Genomic DNA, 20,886 nt, shown 5'->3' with positions numbered 1-20,886 from the left:
TACTGCTAATGAAATAATTATTTCAGATGAAACAATACTTTTCAGCAAACCAACAGGTACTAGTTTTCTCCTCCCTGTTCATCCATTCTTCCCTACAAGTATGATCATTCCAGAATCTGCACAAACAAGGCCATAGATAAGGCCTGGTTTGGCCTTATCCCTACAGGAAAGGGAGAAGCAAAAGCTACTCGGGTAGCTCTGCTCTACATGACTCCTTGCAAATCTCAGGCCTAATTCTCCCACTCACATGGGCCTTGGGGAGCGTCCTGCCAGCAGCCTCTGTGGAGTCCAGGAATACAAGCAACTTCTAGAACTGAATGTCATCAGTACCTTCCAGCAAGATGGTGTCAAGAACGACTGTGTTTCCTGCCAATACCAGTCTTTTGGGGGGGTTAGATCCACAAATAAAAGGAAACCATATGCTCTATAGCGTAGAGCCAGAAGTCTGTCCTCTTGCCATTTGAAGTCCCCCAAAAGCAGCTGATGGAACATCAGGCCCATACGTACCAGCTCCTCCCATTTTATCTCAGTATCTACACTTTCAAACTTCACATGGATGCTTTGGGGGTGATCAAATACAAGCAAAGCAAAGGTTGCTCATATTTTTTTCTAAAGAACTGGAGGCTTAGCTCCTTCGTTGAATCTTCCCAAATGCTCTGCATTCTGCATTCTGACACAGAATGTTCTTGTTAATGTCTATCAACTATGTGGATTTGATGTGGATTTACTTTACTTCTCTTCTTCCAGTTAAACAAAAGAACACATCCATTTACTTGTTGGGCAACTATTGTCTAAAATCAAACAGGTATGTCACTGTTCGATGAACAAACTGAGTTCACCCATCTGGAAAGTCTTTTCCTTCCAACGTATTGTCTCCACGTAGCCATGCCTTGACTGCCAACAACAGTGGCATTAGCCAAGAGCTTCCTTGTATTTATTGGCTTTGCCTTCAGGAACCACGTCCTGGTTCACAGCTTTAACAGTTACAAAGGTGAGAGCTCTTTGTATATTCCGCCAAGATGAGGATTAAAACATTTCCTTAAGCAGTCTACGTCCCAAAGCCACCGCAGAAATAATCTGGAAGGGCCAAATTCAGCCTCGTGTTAAATAAGTGTCTTCCCCATACCAATCCAGAAGTCATGGTTAATACACTCTGCAATATTTCACTGGAATCTTTTTAAGCTTTTTATAGCATACAGTCAAAGATTCAGCTTCACAGTTGCCCTCCAAAGTCATCACGAGTTACAGAAACAGCTCTGCAGGTCTACATACAGTTGGTACCTCACCAGTCTCCTCTGCCCTGACTTAAATCAGATGGGCAAAATCTGACTCATTCTGTTTAGTTCAGCTCACTATCAGCTTTTTCAATTGGGGCTACTGCTTCAGCTCTGCTGTCCGTTGGTGTTGAGGCAGAAATCAGTGACTGACATGGAAGGCTGAAGGCAGGTCCCCATTTGAAGGCACTCGTCCCTCTGCCACTGTCTGATTTTTCTGCTGTATCTTAAAGATGCTTATCTGACAAATACCAGCTCTTTTAGCAGCAGACGCTAAAGACTGCAGGGTGTAAAGAGGTCACATCTAGCTTCCAGGTGCTAAAACTTCTTGTGACCTTTTAGTACCTACTTCAGGTCTCCTAGATTAAAAGGCAAAAGCTTACTAGGAAAAATAAATACATACATAAATAAATAGACAGCCCAGAAGCCATCCTATATCAATCCTTACAGAGAAGAGCAGCAGGATGCTCTGGCACTTGATAACGTTACCTGCATCACACAGCAATACTTTCTGCTGAGTCAGGATCAGCCTTGACACGTTCAGAACCATCTACTTTTCAATTCTCCTCTCCTGTTTTCTTTTTCTCTCCCTGTGTATCTTCCAAAGGAATGAGCTACATCAGTGAATTTCCCTTTAGTTTTCTTCTCCTGTCCCACTTTCCATGTATTTGTCATCTGCTTCTTCCACTTGGCCTGATCTGTTTAATGTCCTCTTCCTTCTTGACTAACCTGTTTCATTCCTCCTTAAATACAGTTTCCTAAAAAGTGTGCAGCCACATACACCAAATATGTCAGTGTAACAATCCAGTGTAAGCACTGCTGTTTAAACTCAGTTCTGGCTGCGTAAGGGTTTATGCTAGGGTCAAATCAATGTGGAAAGGCCCACTAAGTATGTTATAGTCAGATTTAAACATACACGTACACATGCACATGGATACACAGGCTCTTGGCCAAATGGCTGTCTGTCTAAAATACATTCTAATGTGGATCGGGCCCATCCAGAAAGACTGGCTACACACCACTGTAATGTTCGTTTAAACTGTGGTTGTTAAATGCATTTTATTTGCTCTGGGCAAATGATGCCTTTGTTTTCCTTCCATCTCCTCATGCAGCCTTCATGTGGCATGTACCTGGAGAAAATTATCCCCTGGCAGGCCCAGTAAGCTTGGAGTGTCCCCTCAAGTGGCTTTTTGTTCATACGGCAGCGAAGAGACTCTCTTGCATGCTCCTGCCTCTTTCCTTTGTCACTGTTTTATGCCTGCACCAGCGCAGGGCTTCAAAGACAGAAATGCTGCCTCGGATATTCTTTCAGAGTTTGTTTACCATGCAGCCAAAAGCTAAAGCATGTGGCTGAACGTCAAGATGCCTAGCTCAATTCTCTGCTACGCTCCTCGTCTTTTTATGTAGCTTTAACCAAATTACATACCATCTTCTTTCCTACCAGTCACGCCATCTTTAACAAGGGCAACACTAAACAACTCTTGATTTCCTTGGAAACAGGGATGGCTTAATTGCACTGACAGTGTCTTGAAATTCTCAGGTGGGCAAAATGTTTATTCCATCCCGAGCTGCATCACTGCATGGTATTAACATGCATGGCCTCTTATCTATTTCTCACTCACCTCCTTGCAGCTCCCTCAAGACATCAAGTGGCAACAAATAGAAGGAAAATCCTTTTCCTCCCTGGAACTCCTTTTTATTCCACAATTTATTTTCATGAGATGCCTCAACCTCAGAAAGGTAATCCTGCCTGTGGTGCTGAGCAACTGGGACTCACACTGAAATCAATGGGAGCAGAGAGCAGGCATCTTGTGGCGGAGACCAGGCTTTAACCTTGTGTTTACTATTTCAAAATTTGACAGGCTTATCTTGAAATAAAAGGAGAAGTGCATCATTTACTGAACAACTTTAACACATTTCAGCAAATTATTCCAGGAACAATATGCCCATACAAGGGAATTCTACCTTAAAATGAAAAAGACAATTTTAAAGGAAGTCTAGCTGTAAATAAAAACTTAAACCTGTATTAACTTCAAAGCTTAAAAGGGAAGGGAGCAAAGCATCTGGCAAGACAAGGAGAGATCCTAATCTCCCCTTTCAGGACAATTCCCCTATCTCGAGCTTTTCGTTCTTTGCATATGGAATGGTTTGTACCCAATTAAACGCCTTTTTATCCAGGGCAATGCAGACAGCAATTCTAAGGTGGCTAAAGCCAATGAATCCAGGTATCCTCTGACAACTTGGAAAGGAAGATCAAAGACAAACTTATGACAAAGAGGCAGATAAATTAAGATGGCAGTTCTCAGACCTGCTTGATTTAAAATAGCATGTGTGTGACTGTGTGTATTCATGCAGGTGTGGTGCATCGTAATGGTTTCCTGGCATGGGTTTGGGATGACCTGTGTAACTCCCATGTGCTGAATTATGCAGGTCACTGAGAAAAAAGGCCAGCTAAACCTTTTTGCCACCCCGTGATGTATTTTAGATATGCCAGATGTTTTACAGAACCGTGTGGCAATTTAGGTCACTTAAATACATACAACCTTTTTCTGTACCGACACATAAACACACAAATGACTTTCTTTGCCACATAGCATAACACATGTTGTCTTCTTCTGAACTAGCTGGATGGGCACAATTTTTGATAGTTGGACTAACCATTTAATCTGCAAAAGCAAAATTTCTGTTCCCAGGAGGAACTACTGATGTTCCTGCCAGGAGAGAGCTAAACTGAAGGGAACAAACAGTTAAGCTGAGGAAGCCCAAAAAGCGTACTTGTTGACATAAAAATCACACCATTATTTTATTCTATGCATTGAAAGTTCAGAATTGTTTTTTAAGATAGGGATTCTAACTTCCAAAGGTGTTTGCACCCTTAGTTGCCATTGTGCAGAATCGTTATTCACATGGCTCTTAATTAAGGCTTATGTCAGCACTTCCATTACAAACCTCTGCCTTTTAGGAGTTTATAACTCAGCCATAAAACTTTGCTCTAGGCTGAAATTTATCATGAAAGGGCCTGCCTGGAAGGAATCCATTCTTTTGTATTTTAGAATCCCAAAAGCTTATAGCACCAAACCAGGGATTTTATTCTGAAGGCTGCCATACAAAAAACTTCAGCTGTTTTTTATAGGAGTGCTGGGTGAGATGTGCCTTCTACACTGGCTTCTAGATGCTTACTGATCAGGGTAGGGTTCTCTGTTCTTAACATTGTACATTTTAGGAATTACGGGGTTTTATGCTTCAGGGCCAAAGTCTGTGCTTACTTAAATACCAGTGAATACCTCTGCCCTCGCTCGTTCCCTAACGGAGTACGAATCAGTACAGATTTCCCACCCTTCACTCCCCACTGCCTCCACTGAGCCTCATGGGGATGCCAAGACTTAATTCATACTCCAGGACTCCATTAAATATAGATGGACTTGTCTCTCCAGGTGCACAGTGTAGGCTATGACCTTCACACACCAATGTTGCCAACAGAACAGTCCAAACTGTCCTCAGGTTGGGGGAAGGAGGGAATGGGTATGGGAATGGGTTAAAATGACAGAGACGATTTGTCCTTCACTTCTCTGCTGCCCACTTGCACTCTTGTGCCACAGGTTTTTGGGGGAAGCACACAGAACAGGGACACAGCTTCTTAGCACTGCATTTGAAGGGCATGTGATGGAGATGGAAGTAATTTCTAATACTCTCTGCTCCTGTAACTGATGCTTACATTTGCAAAACATTCTGAGGCTTGCAGATCTAACAGAGAAATGCCCGCATCAGCCACAGTACTGATAGGTATGTCTCTCTAAGGCTCTTAAACAATGTTCTCTTGAGTAAACACTATATTTGCTGCACTGAGTCTTATACACATTAAGTCTTGTCGGAAAAGTCATCAGATGAAATTATTTGCACACCCTTGTCCAGACAATCTGATCTCTACAGAGTATGAATCGTTTTTTAAATGTTTGTGAAGTGTCTAGCATGCAGTGGGCACTTCCACAAGTAATAGTAGTAGTAGTAGTAGTAATATTTTCCTACCGTTTTTAAATCTTTAACTGAACAGGAAGTTTACACAAAGCCTCAGAAACTACTTCGAGCAAAACAAAAAAGTTATTAGTGGACTGCTCTTCGCAAACACATCCAGTGGACCAGATCCTGGTTTCTACAGTATCCGCATATGCACAGAGCACATACAGAACCAGATTCTGGACTGCTCTGCACCCTATCTACCTCCTTCTGTTCTATGCTCCCCAAGAAGTTTCACAGCTGCACAGATTAATTTTTCTTGTTTTAGAAAACAAGCAGCGCCTGCCAGCCTCAACTATTTCACTCAGATGTGGCAATCGAGTATAAAAGAGAAATTTCAAAATTCCAGTTTTCTTTTTCTAGTGCAGAGGCAAATTTCTGCAGCTATATTTTTAAAGTTTATGACTACTAGCAATACATAAAGAAAATGCACTGTGCTCAGGGTATCAACTGACCCAGAGGTCACAAAGGAATATTCATGTTTGTAACTGGATATCTTCAATTTATGAATTTCCACCTTCTTAGGGTATCTGTTACTGCAGGAAACCAGACTTTTAAACCAATATACCAGACTGGTTTGGCAATCCTTCTCTTCTCACAATTCAGACTTCTATGTCGTTTCTTTCATTTATGCTTTGTAAAACACTTGCCATTTTTTGAATGTCAACTTTTTCCCGAGGTGACTTGTAAATACTCTTGCACTGCACTTTTGCAGCTGTAGTTCAACCCATTCATACTTCACATTGCAAAACGCAGAGCCCTATTGGCTCCAGTACTTCATACTGCCAACACTGCAGTCTACATGCATAAGTTTTTGCAGGACCAGGGTGTCTCAGTGGTACCATATTATCTAAAGCATCTGTCACCCAGTGATTCTTGCCACTTGCAGTCACAGGCCCACCTTTTAAGGTAGCACTGCTTCAAGTTTGCTAAGCACAGCACTGCAACTCCTGAGCAATGCAGGAGCATCAGTCAGCTTGGCCTTCAATGAACCTTTTGTGCGAAGAATCGCTTTTGCAAATGAGATGCAGACTCCCATGTCTCTCATGTCAGGAAATAGATCTGGGCCACCCCAACCTTGCATTCTTCCAAAAAGGGACCAGAGTAAACAGATCAAAACCAATAATGGGCTTTCTTTACAAGTCAAATCAATTCTCTCTTCCAACATAAAAGAGACTGTTTCCCCCACAGACAACTTTCCCCAAAATAAAAACAAAAGAAAGGACATGTGGTAAGGAGAGAAAGAGGAACAAAGGAGGAAGAAAAAAACCCCACAGCACTGACAGTTAGAAACGTTCATTTACATCTAACAGCATCCATACGCCAGTAACATATCATAAACTCTTAGCCTACCATACAAAGAGGGTGCCCCAAAATGGTACCTGCAAGAGGTCTCTCGGAAGGAGATGTTTAAATCCCAGTGGGTGTGTATCCTGTTAACAAACAAACAGAGAGGTCAATGGCACACGCTGAACGCTGCATCTCTTGCCACTTAAAAGATCTGCTCCATCATGACAACCCACCCGTGGTCCTCTCAAACTCCCGCTCCCTAGCTCTCAACCACAACTACTGCCTTCTTCTGAGCTGTGGGGTGCTGCGACGAGCCACGCTGCACACACGTGGCAGTCCTGAGTGTCCACAGCAGTGCTGGAAATGAGAGAGCTGCCGGTGAGCTGTACAGCGGTGAGAGAACTTCTCTCTGCTGCATGCAATCTCCCTAATAGGTGTAGGGACTGCAGGATCTTGTCTCAACTAATAGGACATGTTCAGAGGAAGCAGAAAGAGCTAAGCATTGACGTTTTATGAAGAAAACCCAAATACATCTGTACAGTATTCCCTCCTCCACAGCCGCCCCAGCTGTAAATAAATTATTTGCAATTTCCCACCTCGGAAATTAATTTCACATATTCTGTCACTCTGCCTGCTGACAAGCAGGAATAGCAGATTCTAGATGAACAATATCCTAAATTAAGACAGAGCAGCCAAGGGGGTTGGTTTGTTGTTCGGGGGGGTTTTTTCCCCCTTGCTACTAGACAGCATCTACACCAACCCAGAGGGCTAAGGCAGATGCTTGACCTTCTGTGGTGGGGTGTCTCCACTCGCAACCAGGGAGCACTGATCTCCCCCACCACCCAGAGCAGATCCGTGACCACCACTGTTTCTCCATGTCAACGTGATTGATGAGAACCCCAGCCATTTGAGACCAAACTGACAAGCAAGCCCGTATCCTTGCACAAACCCACTCCCACATCTCTCAGCATCTGCCAGTGAGCATGCTGGTTCCTAGCTGTGCGTATAAATAAGCTCCTGCAGATGTACGTTCCCAAAAGCATTAAACAGAAGTGGCTGCAAATATCACAAGCAGCAGAGGCCAAATGCACTTTTGCGTATTTTGTGTACCCCTACAGCACTCCTGCCTCTGTCCTCAACTAGAAAAAACAATAGAGTGTAGCTGAAGACCATCTGACGGCAGAAAAAGCCTAATCTAAAACCTGCTGAAGTAAAAGAGAGCCTTTCTTCCAATTTGAATGTGCTTTGAATTGGGCCAGAAAACACTTAAGCATGATCAGTGAAGTCAATGGGACTTAACTCAGGTCTGACTGTCTGTTTAAGTGCTTTCCTGAATGGGTGCCCCTGCTTCAGCCTAGTTCAGAAATCAATTGGAAACAACTCTTAGCACGGAAATAATTTCACATCCAAGACATGATGCTGCTGCAAGTTTTACTAATGTGATAGCATACCTATTGTGCTCTTCCTGCAAGACTGGCTCCAAAAGGGAGTCTGGTTGCTCTCTGAGTAGTTCTTTTAGGGACGAGTAGTTCTTTTAGGGGATTGTTAGATTTTAGTAGATATTAACTTCCACCAATAAAGCTCTGCTCAGAACTGTACTCAGTAGTTCCACATGTACCTAGTTTTTCCTATTGTTCTTCTTCCTCATATGTAACAGTTTAGAAAACCTATCCCAGCTTTCCATATTCCCAACTTTTTATTTGCAAACAGAAATGGAATAGGTACTTCCCAGCTACTCAGAGCAGTAACAGTTGTTCTTCAAAGTTAAAATTCAGACATTTGAAAACTTTCTGGAAAGGTCAGGCCAAACTGGGGCATTAAGTAAAATGTCCACGAACTGAAGTTTGGTCAAACTCTGGGACACATTTGGACTTTCCAGGTGAGCTGATCTGAATCCAAAGTTCAAAGCAAATTCAAGCCAGCCAAAGCCCTTATGGCCCGGAAGGGTCTGGCCCGCTCCCAGGAGAGTGGAATTGGTGGAGACTGGTAAGCCTGATTTCGCACTGCTCCCTTGAAGACAAGATTTCCTACATACACAAAACCTTCATAAACCCCCTTTAATTCCAGCTCAGCAGCTTGCACTGTGCAAATCAGATCCTGGCAGCTGCACCGTGGAAGTGGGGAGAGCTCCAAATACTGCACAGCAATGAACTCTGTGGGACCAGCTGGAAATCAAACTGCAAGTCTGAAAAAGAACCTTGTGCTTCTCCTGTTTCTCTGTCCATAAAACATTCTTCAGTGCCCTCAAAAAAACTGAAAGGGTTTGGCCCTGAGCTATATGTAGATTAAATGCCATGTTTGGCTGAGTAAAACTCTATGGTCCCTTTCCTGATGAAAAAATTACAATTCAGAATACCTGTGGTTGAGGTAACCTGCCCCATGGGCCTCTCTGAAGGCAACACGCATTTCCTCCAAGCAGTTTCCTCCAAGCCCTATACGTTAGGGAGTGTCTGGATAGTTTAGAGCTCGATGATGGTGACGATAGGGTGGAGTGTCTATGGGTCAGAATCAGGGGGAAGGCCAACAAGGCAGATATTGTGGTGGGAGTCTGTTACAGACCACCCAACCAGGATGAGGAGACTGATGAACTACTCTATAAGCAGCTGGCAGAAGCCTCACGATCGCTAGCCCTTGTTCTTGTGGGGGACTTCAACCTGCCGGATGTCTGCTGGAAATGCAATACAGCAGAGAGGAAACAGTCTAGGAGGTTCCTGGAGTGTGTGGCAGAGACCTTCCTGACACAGCTGGTGAGGGAGCCAACGAGGGAAGGTGCCCCGCTGGACTTCTTGTTCACAAACAGAGAAGGACTTGTGAGCCATGTGATGGTTGGAGGCTGTCTTGGGCAGAGCGATCACGAAATGATAGACTTTTTGATACGTGGTGAAGCGGCGAGGGGGGTCAGCAAAACTGTCACCTTAGACTTCCGGAGGGCGGACTTGGACCTGTTTAGGAGACTGGTCAAGAGAGTCCCCTGGGAGGCAGCCCTAAAGGGCAAAGGAGTCCAGGAAGGCTGGACATTCTTTAAGGAGGAAGTCCTAAAGGCACAAGAGCGGGCTGTCCCCAGGTGCCGAAAGACGAGCCGGTGGGGAAGAAGACCGGCCTGGCTGACTAGAGAGCTCTGGCTGGAACTCAGGAAAGAGGAGAGTCTATGACCTCTGGAAGAAGGGGCAGGCAACTCAGGAGGACTACAAAGGCGTAGCGAGGTTGTGCAGGGGGAACATTAGAAGGGCCAAAGCTGAGCTAGAGCTCAATCTGGCTGCTGCTGTAAAAGACAACAAAAAATACTTCTTCACATACATTAGCAGCAAAAGGAGAGCTAAGGAGAATCTCCAGCCCCTAGTAGACGGGGAGGGAACACAGTGACATAGGACGAGGAAAAGGCTGAGGTACTTAATGCCTTCTTTGCCTCAGTCTTTAATAGCAGGGCCAATTGTTCTCTGGGTACCCAGCCCCTGGAGTTGGAAGATAGGGATGGGGACCAGAATGGAGCCCCCATAATCCAGGGGGAAATGGTCAGTGACCTGCTGCACCACTTAGACACTCACAAGTCTATGGGGCCTGATGAGATCCACCCAAGAGTGCTGAAGGAACTGGCAGAAGTGCTCACCAAGCCCCTTTCCATCAATTACCAGCAGTCCTGGCTAACTGGGGAAGTCCCAGCTGACTGGAGATTAGAGAATGTGACACCCATCTACAAGAAGGGCTGGAAGGAGGACCCGGGGAACTACAGGCCTGTCAGCCTGACCTCGGTGCCGGGGAAGCTGATGGAGCAGATCATCCTGAGTGCCATCACACGGCATGTAGAGGATAACCAAGGGATCAAGCCCAGCCAGCATGGGTTCAGGAAAGGCAGGCCCTGCTTGACCAACCTGATCTCCTTCTATGACCAGGTGACCCACCTAGTGGATGAGGGAAAGGCTGTGGATGTTGTCTACCTAGACTTCAGTAAAGCCTTTGACACGGTTTCCCACAGCATTCTCCTGGAGAAACTGGCTGCTCATGGCTTGGACGGGTGTACTCTTCGCTGGGTAAAGACCTGGCTGGATGGCCGGGCCCAAAGAGTGGTGGGGAATGGAGTTTACTCCAGTTGGCGGCCGGTCACAAGCGGTGTCCCCAGGGCTCTGTGTTGGGGCCAGTTCTGTTTAATATCTTTATCGATGATCTGGATGAGGGGATCAAGGGCACCCTCAGTCAGTTTGCAGATGACACCAAGTTGTGTGGGAGTGTTGATCTCCTTGAGGGGAGGCAGGCTCTGCAGAGGGACCTGGACAGGCTGGATCGATGGGTCGAGGTCAATTGTATGGGGTTCAACAAGGCTCAGTGCCAGGTCCCACACTTGGGCCACAGCAACCCCATGCAACACTACAGGCTTGGGGAAGAGTGGCTGGAAAGCTGCCCGGCACAAAAGGACCTGTGGGTGTTGGTTGACAGCTGGTGAATATGAGCCAGCAGTGTGCCCAGGTGGCCAAGAAGGCCAATGGCATCCTGGCTTGTATCAGAAATAGCGTGGCCAGCAGGACCAGGGCAGTGACCATGCCCCTGCACTCGGCACTGGTGAGGCCGCACCTCGAATGCTGTGTTCAGTGCTGGGCCCCTCACTCCAAGAGAGACATTGAGGGGCTGGAGCGTGTCCAGAGAAGGGCAACAGAGCTGGGGAAGGGTCTGGAGCACAAGGCTGATGGGGAGCGGCTGAGGGACCTGGGGTTGTTCAGCCTGGAGAAAAGGAGGCTGAGGGGAGACCTCATCACTCTCTACAACTGCCTGAAAGGAGGCTGTAGAGAGGTGGGGTCGGTCTCTTCTCCCAGGTCACAAGTGATAGGACGAGAGGAAATGGCCTCCAGTTGCGCCAGGGGAGGTTTAGACTGGATATGAGGAAATTTTACTTCACGGAAAGGGTTATCAAGCATTGGAACAGGCTGCCCAGGGAAGGGGTTGAGTCGCCATCCCTGGAGGTATTTAAAAGCCGTTTGGATGAGGCGCTTAGGGACATGGTGTAGTGGTGGGCTTGGCAGTGTTAGGTTTATGGTTGGACTTGATGATCTTAAAGGTCTTTTCCAACCTATACGATTCTGTGATTCTGTGATTCTGTGTTCAGAGCCTAAGAGTGGGCCATAGTCCACTTTGGACCACGTATGTCCTCCCATTACACCCCTGGGTGTGCTCCATAGGGCCCTCATGGAGCCTGTGTATCTGGCGCACAAAGATGCACAGCACCAGAGCATCCCATTCTGCCGCACCACTAACCATTCTGTCTCACCCTAAAACTCAGCTAACCATGTGCCTCTCCCTTCCACAGATGCTCAGCTCTGGGGCTCACAACACGTAGTAGACATCCATCTATTATACACTGCCTGGCAGGTAAAAAGTGTTCTTCAGACTGGACTCTCAAAGCAGGGCTGCAATGTTCCTTTTATCCACGCAGCTAATATACCTCATTCGAAAGCTCCCATCCACACTGGGAACTGTCATCACTTCCAGCTTTCTTGACTCAGATCCTGGGACTGCACAGCCTGTACCTTAACGGGAGGGTGCACATCCCACCCAAACGCCAAGGAAGCAGGTGGGCAGGTACCTCCCAGCCACGGCACTGCCAAAGGGGGCACAAGCCCGGAGGGTGAAATGATCTGCTGAGGCAGCAAAGGGAACCGACACCAGAGCAGGAGCTTGCCTGGGCTCCTGGCTCTCCACTTGGGGTTCAGTCTCTAAGTTAAACTCTCAGCCTTCCATAAAATGTAACTTCTCATGGTCTCTTGCAGCTGCTGACACGGGTAGACTGCAGATAGTGATCCTCAGTGTCGAGCGAAGGCATGGCTCATAATGAGACTTAGCACGGATAAACTTCAAAGTGTAAGAACACTGCATCAGAGAGTTATAAGTAGGGGGGAGGGAAAACCTCATACCAAAGGAATAGCTCAGATCCACATAGAGGCAGAAACATCTATCTGCCGAGATGGATAATTAAACACCCATATTTAGACAAATGAATAGGTGAGAATGAAATTAAATCCTAATTATCTTTTTTTGGGGGAGGGGAGAGGGATAGGGAGCAGAACCAAGCACTCTTTCCACATCTCTATGCCGTTATCACCAATTAGATTTCTGAGGCTAATGTACGTCTTGCTTTAACGGGTTATTCATCTAACCAAAATCAAATTACTAATAATTTGCAAACTATCAGCTACACAAGCCCGTCCTTGGGTTGTATAAAAAGTGGTGAGCAGGAGCCAGTCCCTTACAAATTAATAACAGAAAAGGAAGGGGAAAAAATAAAAACCATAGCCAGGCAAGCAAAGGTGCCACAACTGCTACTGTCTCTCCCACCTCCTCACCCACCCAAGGTCTCGGACACAGCGTGATCAGTTAGAAAGTGTTCAGTAAAAATGACGAGATGGGCCCCACAGCAACAGGGAGAGCCAGGTTCCCTGCACAGCTTTGTAAGCGGGGAGGGCAGGCTGCGGGGTACACAAGCTGGGGGAATGAACAAACTGCTGCATCAGGCACCTCAGCAAGGAGGGCCTAGAACATCAGGGTTCGGTTTGTGCAAAGAATGAAATTGCTTATATATGTATGTGAACTAAAAAAAAAATTAACAGGAAGGGCTGAGGCTATTCAAGGCATCTCTGGAGCCTGTACTGGAATGAGAATCCAGCCCAGAAAAGAAAGCGACAGAGCTGGCAAAATAATGGAGAGCAGCTGGGGCAGTTTTTAATTTTAAAGTCATTTTTTTCCTTCCCTGTCGTTTCCTTTTTACCCTAGTGGTCCCTGCAAGCTTTCAACACCAGCGTGGCAACCACGGAAGGGGCCAACAGCGCGAGTCAGGCATGCCCCTAACGCCTTGTCACTCCAGGGGCAGCAGCAACCTCATTCTGCAGCTGAGCTGCTGCGCTGCGGCCAACTTGCTTTCCGCTGCTCCCTTTGGCTCGCTCCACTGCCCCAAGCGCATGCTGCAGTAACCAATACACGTGCCATGTAAGCGTGGAGAATACTGGGCGGCATCCAGCTACAGGAACAGGTCATTACTGCCAGAAGGAGAACCCACCACAGCCCCATCTCTTACCCACAACTGTCCCTTCCTACTCCCAACACAGACCCACACTACCTTCGGATGGAGTCTGTCTGTACCTTTGAATTTTCTAGCACAGGCAAGGCCACAGAGAAGAGAGAAATATTGACAAGGTTTCCCCACATTCGCTGGTTTAGAAGACTGCACTGAAGGGACAGTGTTGGCGAAACGGTGAATTAAGGACTTGTGTTCAACTGGCACAGCCCAACGCCACCACAGTCACTGGGAATTCAATGCGCCCTGGGTCAGGCCCTCTCTATCACCATCGTGCATGGAAACAGAGCACAGGCACACAGTGAGGCCGATGCAATGCAAGTCACAATGCTGCAGGTAAGCAGTCTGGGGAGATATATTTGCAGGTACCATTATGCAGGCTGCTTGGTTGGATGGTCAGAACTAGCTCCTCTCCCCTCCCTCCTCTTCACATATATCACTGTCTCAGCTTCCACAGTCTCCCTATATCCATGGCATGCTATTTTCAGGCAGCCAATATTAAGAAGCTTGTGCAGGCAATGAACAGGGGTAGGATCCTCCAGGAAATCTCATACATGATGGCTGGAAGAATGGCCTGAAGATTACAGCAGGACTGAGACTCGGACTTGGGGCACTTGCGTTACTCTCCACCATGGAATTGATGTTGCAAGGGTCAGATACAAGGAGATACAGAGAGCAGCCAAGAGCACTTGCGGGTCAAGATTTCATTGGCTTTTATTCTCACATTTCACCTTTCTTTCCCGTCTCATATCTCCTTCCTGGGCAAGAAGGGATTTCTTGCTGTTTATTACATTTTATCCTGCAGCATCCCTGAGAAGTAAGTAGCCGTTTTCTCTCTCTCTCTCTCTCTCTCCCCCCCTCCCCCCCCACCCCACCCCACCTCAAATATTTGTTCTCATTAGGACAATGACATGCTTCCTGGCACCCTGGACCAAGTCCAGCCTTTGCTTCCCAGAGTAATCTTTAATATATTTATTGAATACGGTGACTGTTATTAAGTGGAGCACGGTTCAGAGAAAAAGGGGGAAGGAGGGAGGAAAGAGAAAGGAGAAGAGAAAATAAAGGGTTGCAGAGGAAAGAAGAAGGGACTGACAGAAAACAACCAGCGGAAGCTGTGAAAGAAAAGTGTCATAAAGCAGCAAAATATGTCTCCAGCCACACGAGGGGCCCTGCCTCCCTCCTTCTCTTGACTCATGGCAATTAGAAGAAGGGTTATCGCATCTAATCTAAGAGCCTGATCCACGCCTGGAGCCCAGAGCCCTGCTCTGCCATGTATCTAGTCTCTCTTCAGTTGTGTGCTGCCTGGAAGAGCCTGGTCAGCTTAGCCCAGACCCCAGACATGCTCTGGCTTTGGCAGCAGGTAAAAAGCAGTGTTGTGTGGCATATCCCGCCATGAATCTGAGCTGCAGCAGGAGCGGGGATGTCACACAGCTCTCATCCCAGGGCAGCACCAGGGGGGACTGCTTGGGAGCGTTGCAGGAAGAGGCCAAGCAAGAGAAGGAAGGCAAAGGCAGTGTTGTGTACGCTGCACATCAGCTGAGAAGGCATTGGGACCTCATGGCTCTGAATTACAAGCAGGTGCATGTGACAAATATAATAGGGGGGTGCTTGGGTTTGATCTTCAATCAATTAGGGAGTCAAAGAGCAGCAGCCTTATGGGATATAAGAAATAGCTTTCCACTTAGAAAGGCAGGCAGTGGAAAGGCTGACAGCCGCTAGCCATTAAGGCTTAGTGGAGGTCAGTAATTTCGCTATTAGAAAATGGACGCTGAGTGAGGAGAATGCTGTGAAGCTGGTCTGCGAGGTGAGGGGTGCTGGGGGACGGGGGAGAGCGACTTGCCCCTGTCTGGACTCTACCCACCTTCATGTGTGAACAGGGGCAAGGAGACAGTGTTCCACCATTCCTTGAGTAAGCACCTTCCTTTCAAATGCTCTCCTCTGGTTTGAAATAACACTAATCCCATGCCAGGTGCTAGACACTGGGGTCATACTGCTGACACAGCCAGAGAAGATTCAGGGGGTGACATAAAAAAAGGAGGAAGGACCTAAGGGCAGTATGAGGGTCTCCAGAAATCTGCTTCTCAGTGCACAGACACCCTGTTACAGGACAACGGTTGTTATTTCTCCTCAAAATGGCTTTTATTTCAGAGCAATATTTGGCAAGGAACCCAGCCCGTCGTGTGCTCTCATTGTACAATCTGCTCCTACTTTTGCTCCCAATCCTCTCTTTTTAATAAAATAATTTCAAAGGCATTTTCACCATACATGTCCATTTGCACCTATCCTGCCCATTACTCAGTCCAGTCAGTGTACAAATTACTGATATCCCATAAGGGTTCCTTCAGAGACAGGTCAGGTCAAAAACTTCTACCATTTTAAAGAGGTGCTTAAATATTACTGCCTCTTATTATTAGCCGTGCCATCACATTTTGCTGGGGACTTAGACAAAGCTGTGCGTGAGCAGTTCCTAACCTACCCTGTTAAATCTCAGATGCTATCATTACATTTCTCCTCTTCTCTTTCCCTCCCCTCCCATACTAATGAAAAAGGCCAGTCTTTAAAATAGAAATTAAATTCATGCACCCACAAGACAATGCTGGGCTTAAATCCAACAGCATGTGCGGATCTTACTGTTAAAGCTGAACCTTACTCTCTGGCTACACCGGCTTTCCTCTGTTTGGAGATTCTTGGGATAATGTAATGGAGATCCTTAAAGGCCATTTGAACCTCAGTGTGAAAAAGCTCACAGGCTGTTCCTGAGGTAATGCATTTATCAGTGTCGGTTGGGATCTCCCAATGAGTGTAAGGAAGTTAATGCTCCCCAAACTATTGCAGAGCAATGGAATTTGTAGTCTCAAACTTCCTCTGCATTGCTGATTTTGTGTCTAGGATAAACCAGAGAGCGGTAACAAAAAAGCAGACTGGCATAACTTTAGTTTAGTGTGCTGGGGAGAGGCAGCTTAGTTAATAGTCTGCGAGAAAGGAAAAAGGCTTCATGAAGCCAAAGTTTCTAACTGAAGTCTGCTCTACATAGTTCTTGTACCAGTTCAGCCGCGTCAGTATTATGACTAAAATAACCATACAGGTGACATAGGTGCATCGGTATAGAAATGCCCTATACTGATTATCATTCTTTTCCCCATATAGGAAAACCTATTTTCATAGCCAGACAGGCATGCTCACCAGGAGTCGGGACAACTTAACCAAACCATAGTAATAAAGGCAATGCAACTGTTGCATGTAGGCAATGTTGTAAAAGAGCAAGATTTTCAGGAACCCAAAATCTGATCGAAAGAAAAAGGATTTTCCTCTGCAACGCTGTCCCAATAATCTTCAGTGCTGACTGCTTACAGTCGGGGTATCAAGCTACGGTATCAAGCTCAGCAGATGCCTCTGGTTATATGAGACAAGATTTTAAGCCCTCTGTCTTCCAGACAGGAGGCATAACACAAAGGCTACTTAGCACACCCTGCAAAGCAGGCTCAAGAGGACTCAAGGGGTCTCACTACAAGATGGAAACATTCACCTTTAAGCTTGGGTCACCTGGATTTCAAAGCAGATGAGCCAAGCTCACTTCAGTGTGAGGCCTGGTTTCCTTAACTTAATTACCTATGTGCAAGACAGCAGAGAGACACAGTTTTGCAAGGACTTGGTTCTGAAATAAGTTGGCATGCACTTCAGTGGTAGTTACAGGTCTCTGTCCCTTTCTAGGACCACAAGAACATCATGAGGCAGGTTTTCTTTGCCTCAGACCTCCTCTGAAGGCCATCACCATGGGCAATTGCCTAAGATCACAGAGGAAAACACTGTCAAAGACTAGGGTGAGGGACTAGCCGAGAAACTACGCTTCCAACTCCTATTCTAATCCCTAGAGTCTTTTCTTCACCAGTGCTCAGAGTAGCAGTAAGCATTCCCTTGTGCCAACAATGGAAGGAAACAGTCAGTATAAAGGAACTTGGGAATAGGAGAAAAAAGAAAGGGCAACAATGTTCAAAGCAATAGCGCAAGAGTTTATAATGTAAGCGCACGCAGGTACGCACGAGGGCCATCCGGGGTACCAGAGGAAAACACAGGTTTGCTCAGGCCCTGACCTTGTTTTCCTGCTACCACAGTTTAACCTATTTCTTCCTCTCAGTGGGAGACAATAAAACCTCAGCCCAATCCGTCACCAATCGGGGCAGATCCAACAGGTGAATTAAAAACAGAAAGCAGATGGGGCACTGTCTCTGCCGGGCCCCAGCTGTCATGTCTGCGAGCTGTCTAGCCTTTACGGTGCTGCTGCTGTCTCTGGAGCCAGCCCCATCACACCTTCCACCCCAGTCCCTGGGCTGCTAATGACACTGGGAACGGAGCCAGAGCCTGCTCCCTGCAGCAGGGCTGTGCAAGAGCGGGGTCAGGACGCTTTCCATTCATTGCTCGTGAGCCGGTGGACATGGCCAGTCCTCCCCATCTTTGGGACAGGAGGGCTGGGGGACCCATTTGCAAGGGACAAAATGCTTAGAAATGCCGAGGGGTTTGAGCAGTAGATGTTCCCTGCCTGGGCACCAAGCACTGAATTACATGCTCTTTTTCTCTGTTACTACTGCACTCATCAAGAGTGCTGCCTGGCCCTGTTTGCCCCAGCTATTCTAGCTTTTCCCACACACACTGTATCAGAGCTCCCAGGAAAATGAAAAGGAGAGTCTAGCCTACCTGGTAAGAATCATGCACTCCTCTAAGGAACCAAGACAAAGCTTAAACAAGAGACCTTCAGAAAAACTGATTGAAAAGTACTGAAGAGCACAGAAACGGTAAGCTGGGGGACCTTTGGCTAATAACTATTAAGTATTTTTTCTTCATTTCCTAATAAACAAGGCAAAGCAATTACAGTAATTAAAGATTTAAGATAAGAGCACTTTATATTTGGGGGCCCAGCATATCAATTATATAGTTATCATGTTGTTCTCTCTCCTAATGAGACAATCTAGCACTATAATTTTGCAGAATTAAAAGCATAATTAAAGGGGGCAGGAGAAGAAGGGCAGTTTACCAAAACTGATTAGGAGGGTTCCCTCTCCTCCGTGGCTCCTGTGCGCATGCACAGTGCAGAAGCATTCCCCAAACACCTTTTCATTTCCAAGCGATAACCCTTGAACACGGCTGTTGGACAGCTGCGATGATAAACCCAGACTTTAATTACAGGCGGGTTTTATGAGAAGAGCTGGTTACTGTTTTGTCTCCCTACTTTCAAGCTCTCAGTTGCTGAATGTACCAGCATCTGCTGGAAGGCAAGAAGGGAAACAGCTTATCTACTCAGGAGCAAGAAACACATAAAACATAAGAAAAGCAATTACATGCCTTCAGTTTCCACTCCTCTGTTTTTATAGGGCTTGTCTCAGAATCCGAGTGATTTTATGCATCAGAGGAAGATGACAATCAAGATGAGTTGCAATGATATGCATGGGAGGCTGAGACACAGTGCCTTTCGGTATTTATTTTCCTGTAGTCACAGGTCTTCTAAACATCATATTTTTTCAGAGGGATGAGAGAACCCAAAATTTTGCAGCTCAATATTATGGGCACTGAGACTATACATGAGAGCCCAAGTGACAGTTACCAGAAAGTAACTCAAGACAATGCCTTCTCCCTTTCCTTTAGCCCTGCATGATTCCAGGACAAATGTATATGGTACTGAGAAAGACACAATCAAAATACGTCAGTATTGAGGTAAGCCCCAGTATCTGAGTGACTCTTTGCCTACTGCAACTCCATTACTTCTACCTTTAGACTACAGAGGCACGCGGGATCAGCGAGACACGGCTATGCTCTTTGACACTTGTAATCAACAACATATAACAACCACCACTGCTGCTACCTCCTTCCCAAACTTTGTTCCCCAACATTGAATTATCCGGTTTATATTACATCCGAATTTGGGGACAACTGAAAGCAAAAGGCAGAACTTTGGACCCATACACCTCTGTGTATTTTCAGACAGCTACGTAAAAGGCCCACAGATGACTACTTGGTCATGCAATTCATTGGCCGCACCAGGCACAAAGATACAGAATGCTGGACAGAGGGTGAAACACAACTTACGGTCTGCAAATACAGACGCCTTTAGTGCAAACACAAGGCCCATGGTACAAGGCCCCATAGAGCCCTACTCGCCCCGAACAGGAGTAAGTAAGTAGAAAAAGAGAACCCAACGCCTCTTTCTGAGCTATAATGTGGCATTTCACTTTAATTTCAGGCCCTGGAGGTGACTCCATTGGGCAGCCTGGGCAGTATTGGCCCACAAAGGCTGGTCACCTGCTGTCCAGTTTTCTCTGTCTTTGCTCTTGCAATGCAGCACTCCCTGGCAGGAAAGTACCTTCTTTTCATGATACTGATATGGAGATCCTCCTCCTGCTTTACTTCAGGGTGTTGACCATTGCTCTTATCGCTCTCTTCGCTGTCGTCACTATGCGAGAAAATTGAGGTCAGCTCTTTCTTCGGGATCCTGGTTGGAGGTAAGGGGATCGTCCTCTTCTCTGCCAGGCGACCCCGGTTCTGGCACAGGATGGAATTAGTTGGAATGGGAAAGGGCAGGAGGAAAAGAGAAGAAAACAAGAATTTGGTTAGGCAACCCAGAACCAAGCAGCTCCTCTCAAATGGCTGCCCTGCGAAGGCAATGCTGTTAGTCATTGCAGGTTCCGGACTGGTATGTTGAGTGGGCAAAGGCTATGTTCACTTTGCAAAACTTTTCAGCAGAGGCATATCTGTATCTAGTTCTTCCAGTTCTAATATTCAAGTCATGCACTTCCAGCCTCTCCCCACCTCTTCATTCCTGGCTCGCATCTCATCCACGCCAATAGGGAAGGAAGATGGCAGCGGAATTAGAATCATAGAATGCTTTGGGTTGGAAAGGACCTTTAAAGGCCATCCAGTCCAACCCCCCTGCAATGAGCCGGGACATCTTTAACTAGATCAGGTTGCTCAAAGCCCCGTCCAGCCTGACCTTGAATGTTCCCAGGGATGGGGCATCCACCACCTCTCTGGGCAACCTGTGCCAATGTTTCACCACCCTCATCGTAAAAAGTTTCTTCCTTGTATCTAGTCTGAATCTACCTTCTTTTAGTTTAAAACCATCACCCCTTTTGTCCTATCACTACAGGCCCTACTAAAAAGTCTGTCCCCATCTTTCTCATAAGCCCTCTTTAAGTATTGAAAGGCCGCAATAAGGTCTCCCTGGTGTCTTCTCTTCTCCAGGCTGAACAACCCCAACTCTCT

General features: G+C 46.4%; 1 protein-coding gene across 18 annotated transcripts in view; it reads right to left on the bottom strand.

Annotated features, from left to right (window-relative positions):
• Positions 1 to 20,886, bottom strand: part of SAMD11 (sterile alpha motif domain containing 11) — a 194,295-nt gene that overhangs the window by 72,286 nt on the left and 101,123 nt on the right. For 17 of the 18 annotated variants that reach the window (XM_075520744.1, XM_075520746.1, XM_075520743.1 and 14 more), the window contains 2 exons: positions 19,988 to 20,166; positions 6,671 to 6,721 (listed from right to left, as the gene is read on the bottom strand). In XM_075520744.1, the coding sequence (XP_075376859.1) occupies positions 6,671 to 6,721; positions 19,988 to 20,166 (230 nt within the window). The remainder of the gene's footprint in view (positions 1 to 6,670; positions 6,722 to 19,987; positions 20,167 to 20,886) is intronic. The other variant, XM_075520752.1, reaches the window with a different exon arrangement.

This window comes from Mycteria americana, chromosome 18, assembly GCF_035582795.1.
Source record: "Mycteria americana isolate JAX WOST 10 ecotype Jacksonville Zoo and Gardens chromosome 18, USCA_MyAme_1.0, whole genome shotgun sequence".
NCBI lineage: Eukaryota > Metazoa > Chordata > Aves > Ciconiiformes > Ciconiidae > Mycteria > Mycteria americana.
The sequence above is the reverse complement of the archived record's forward strand: the minus strand, read 5'-3'. Positions and strand labels throughout refer to the sequence as shown.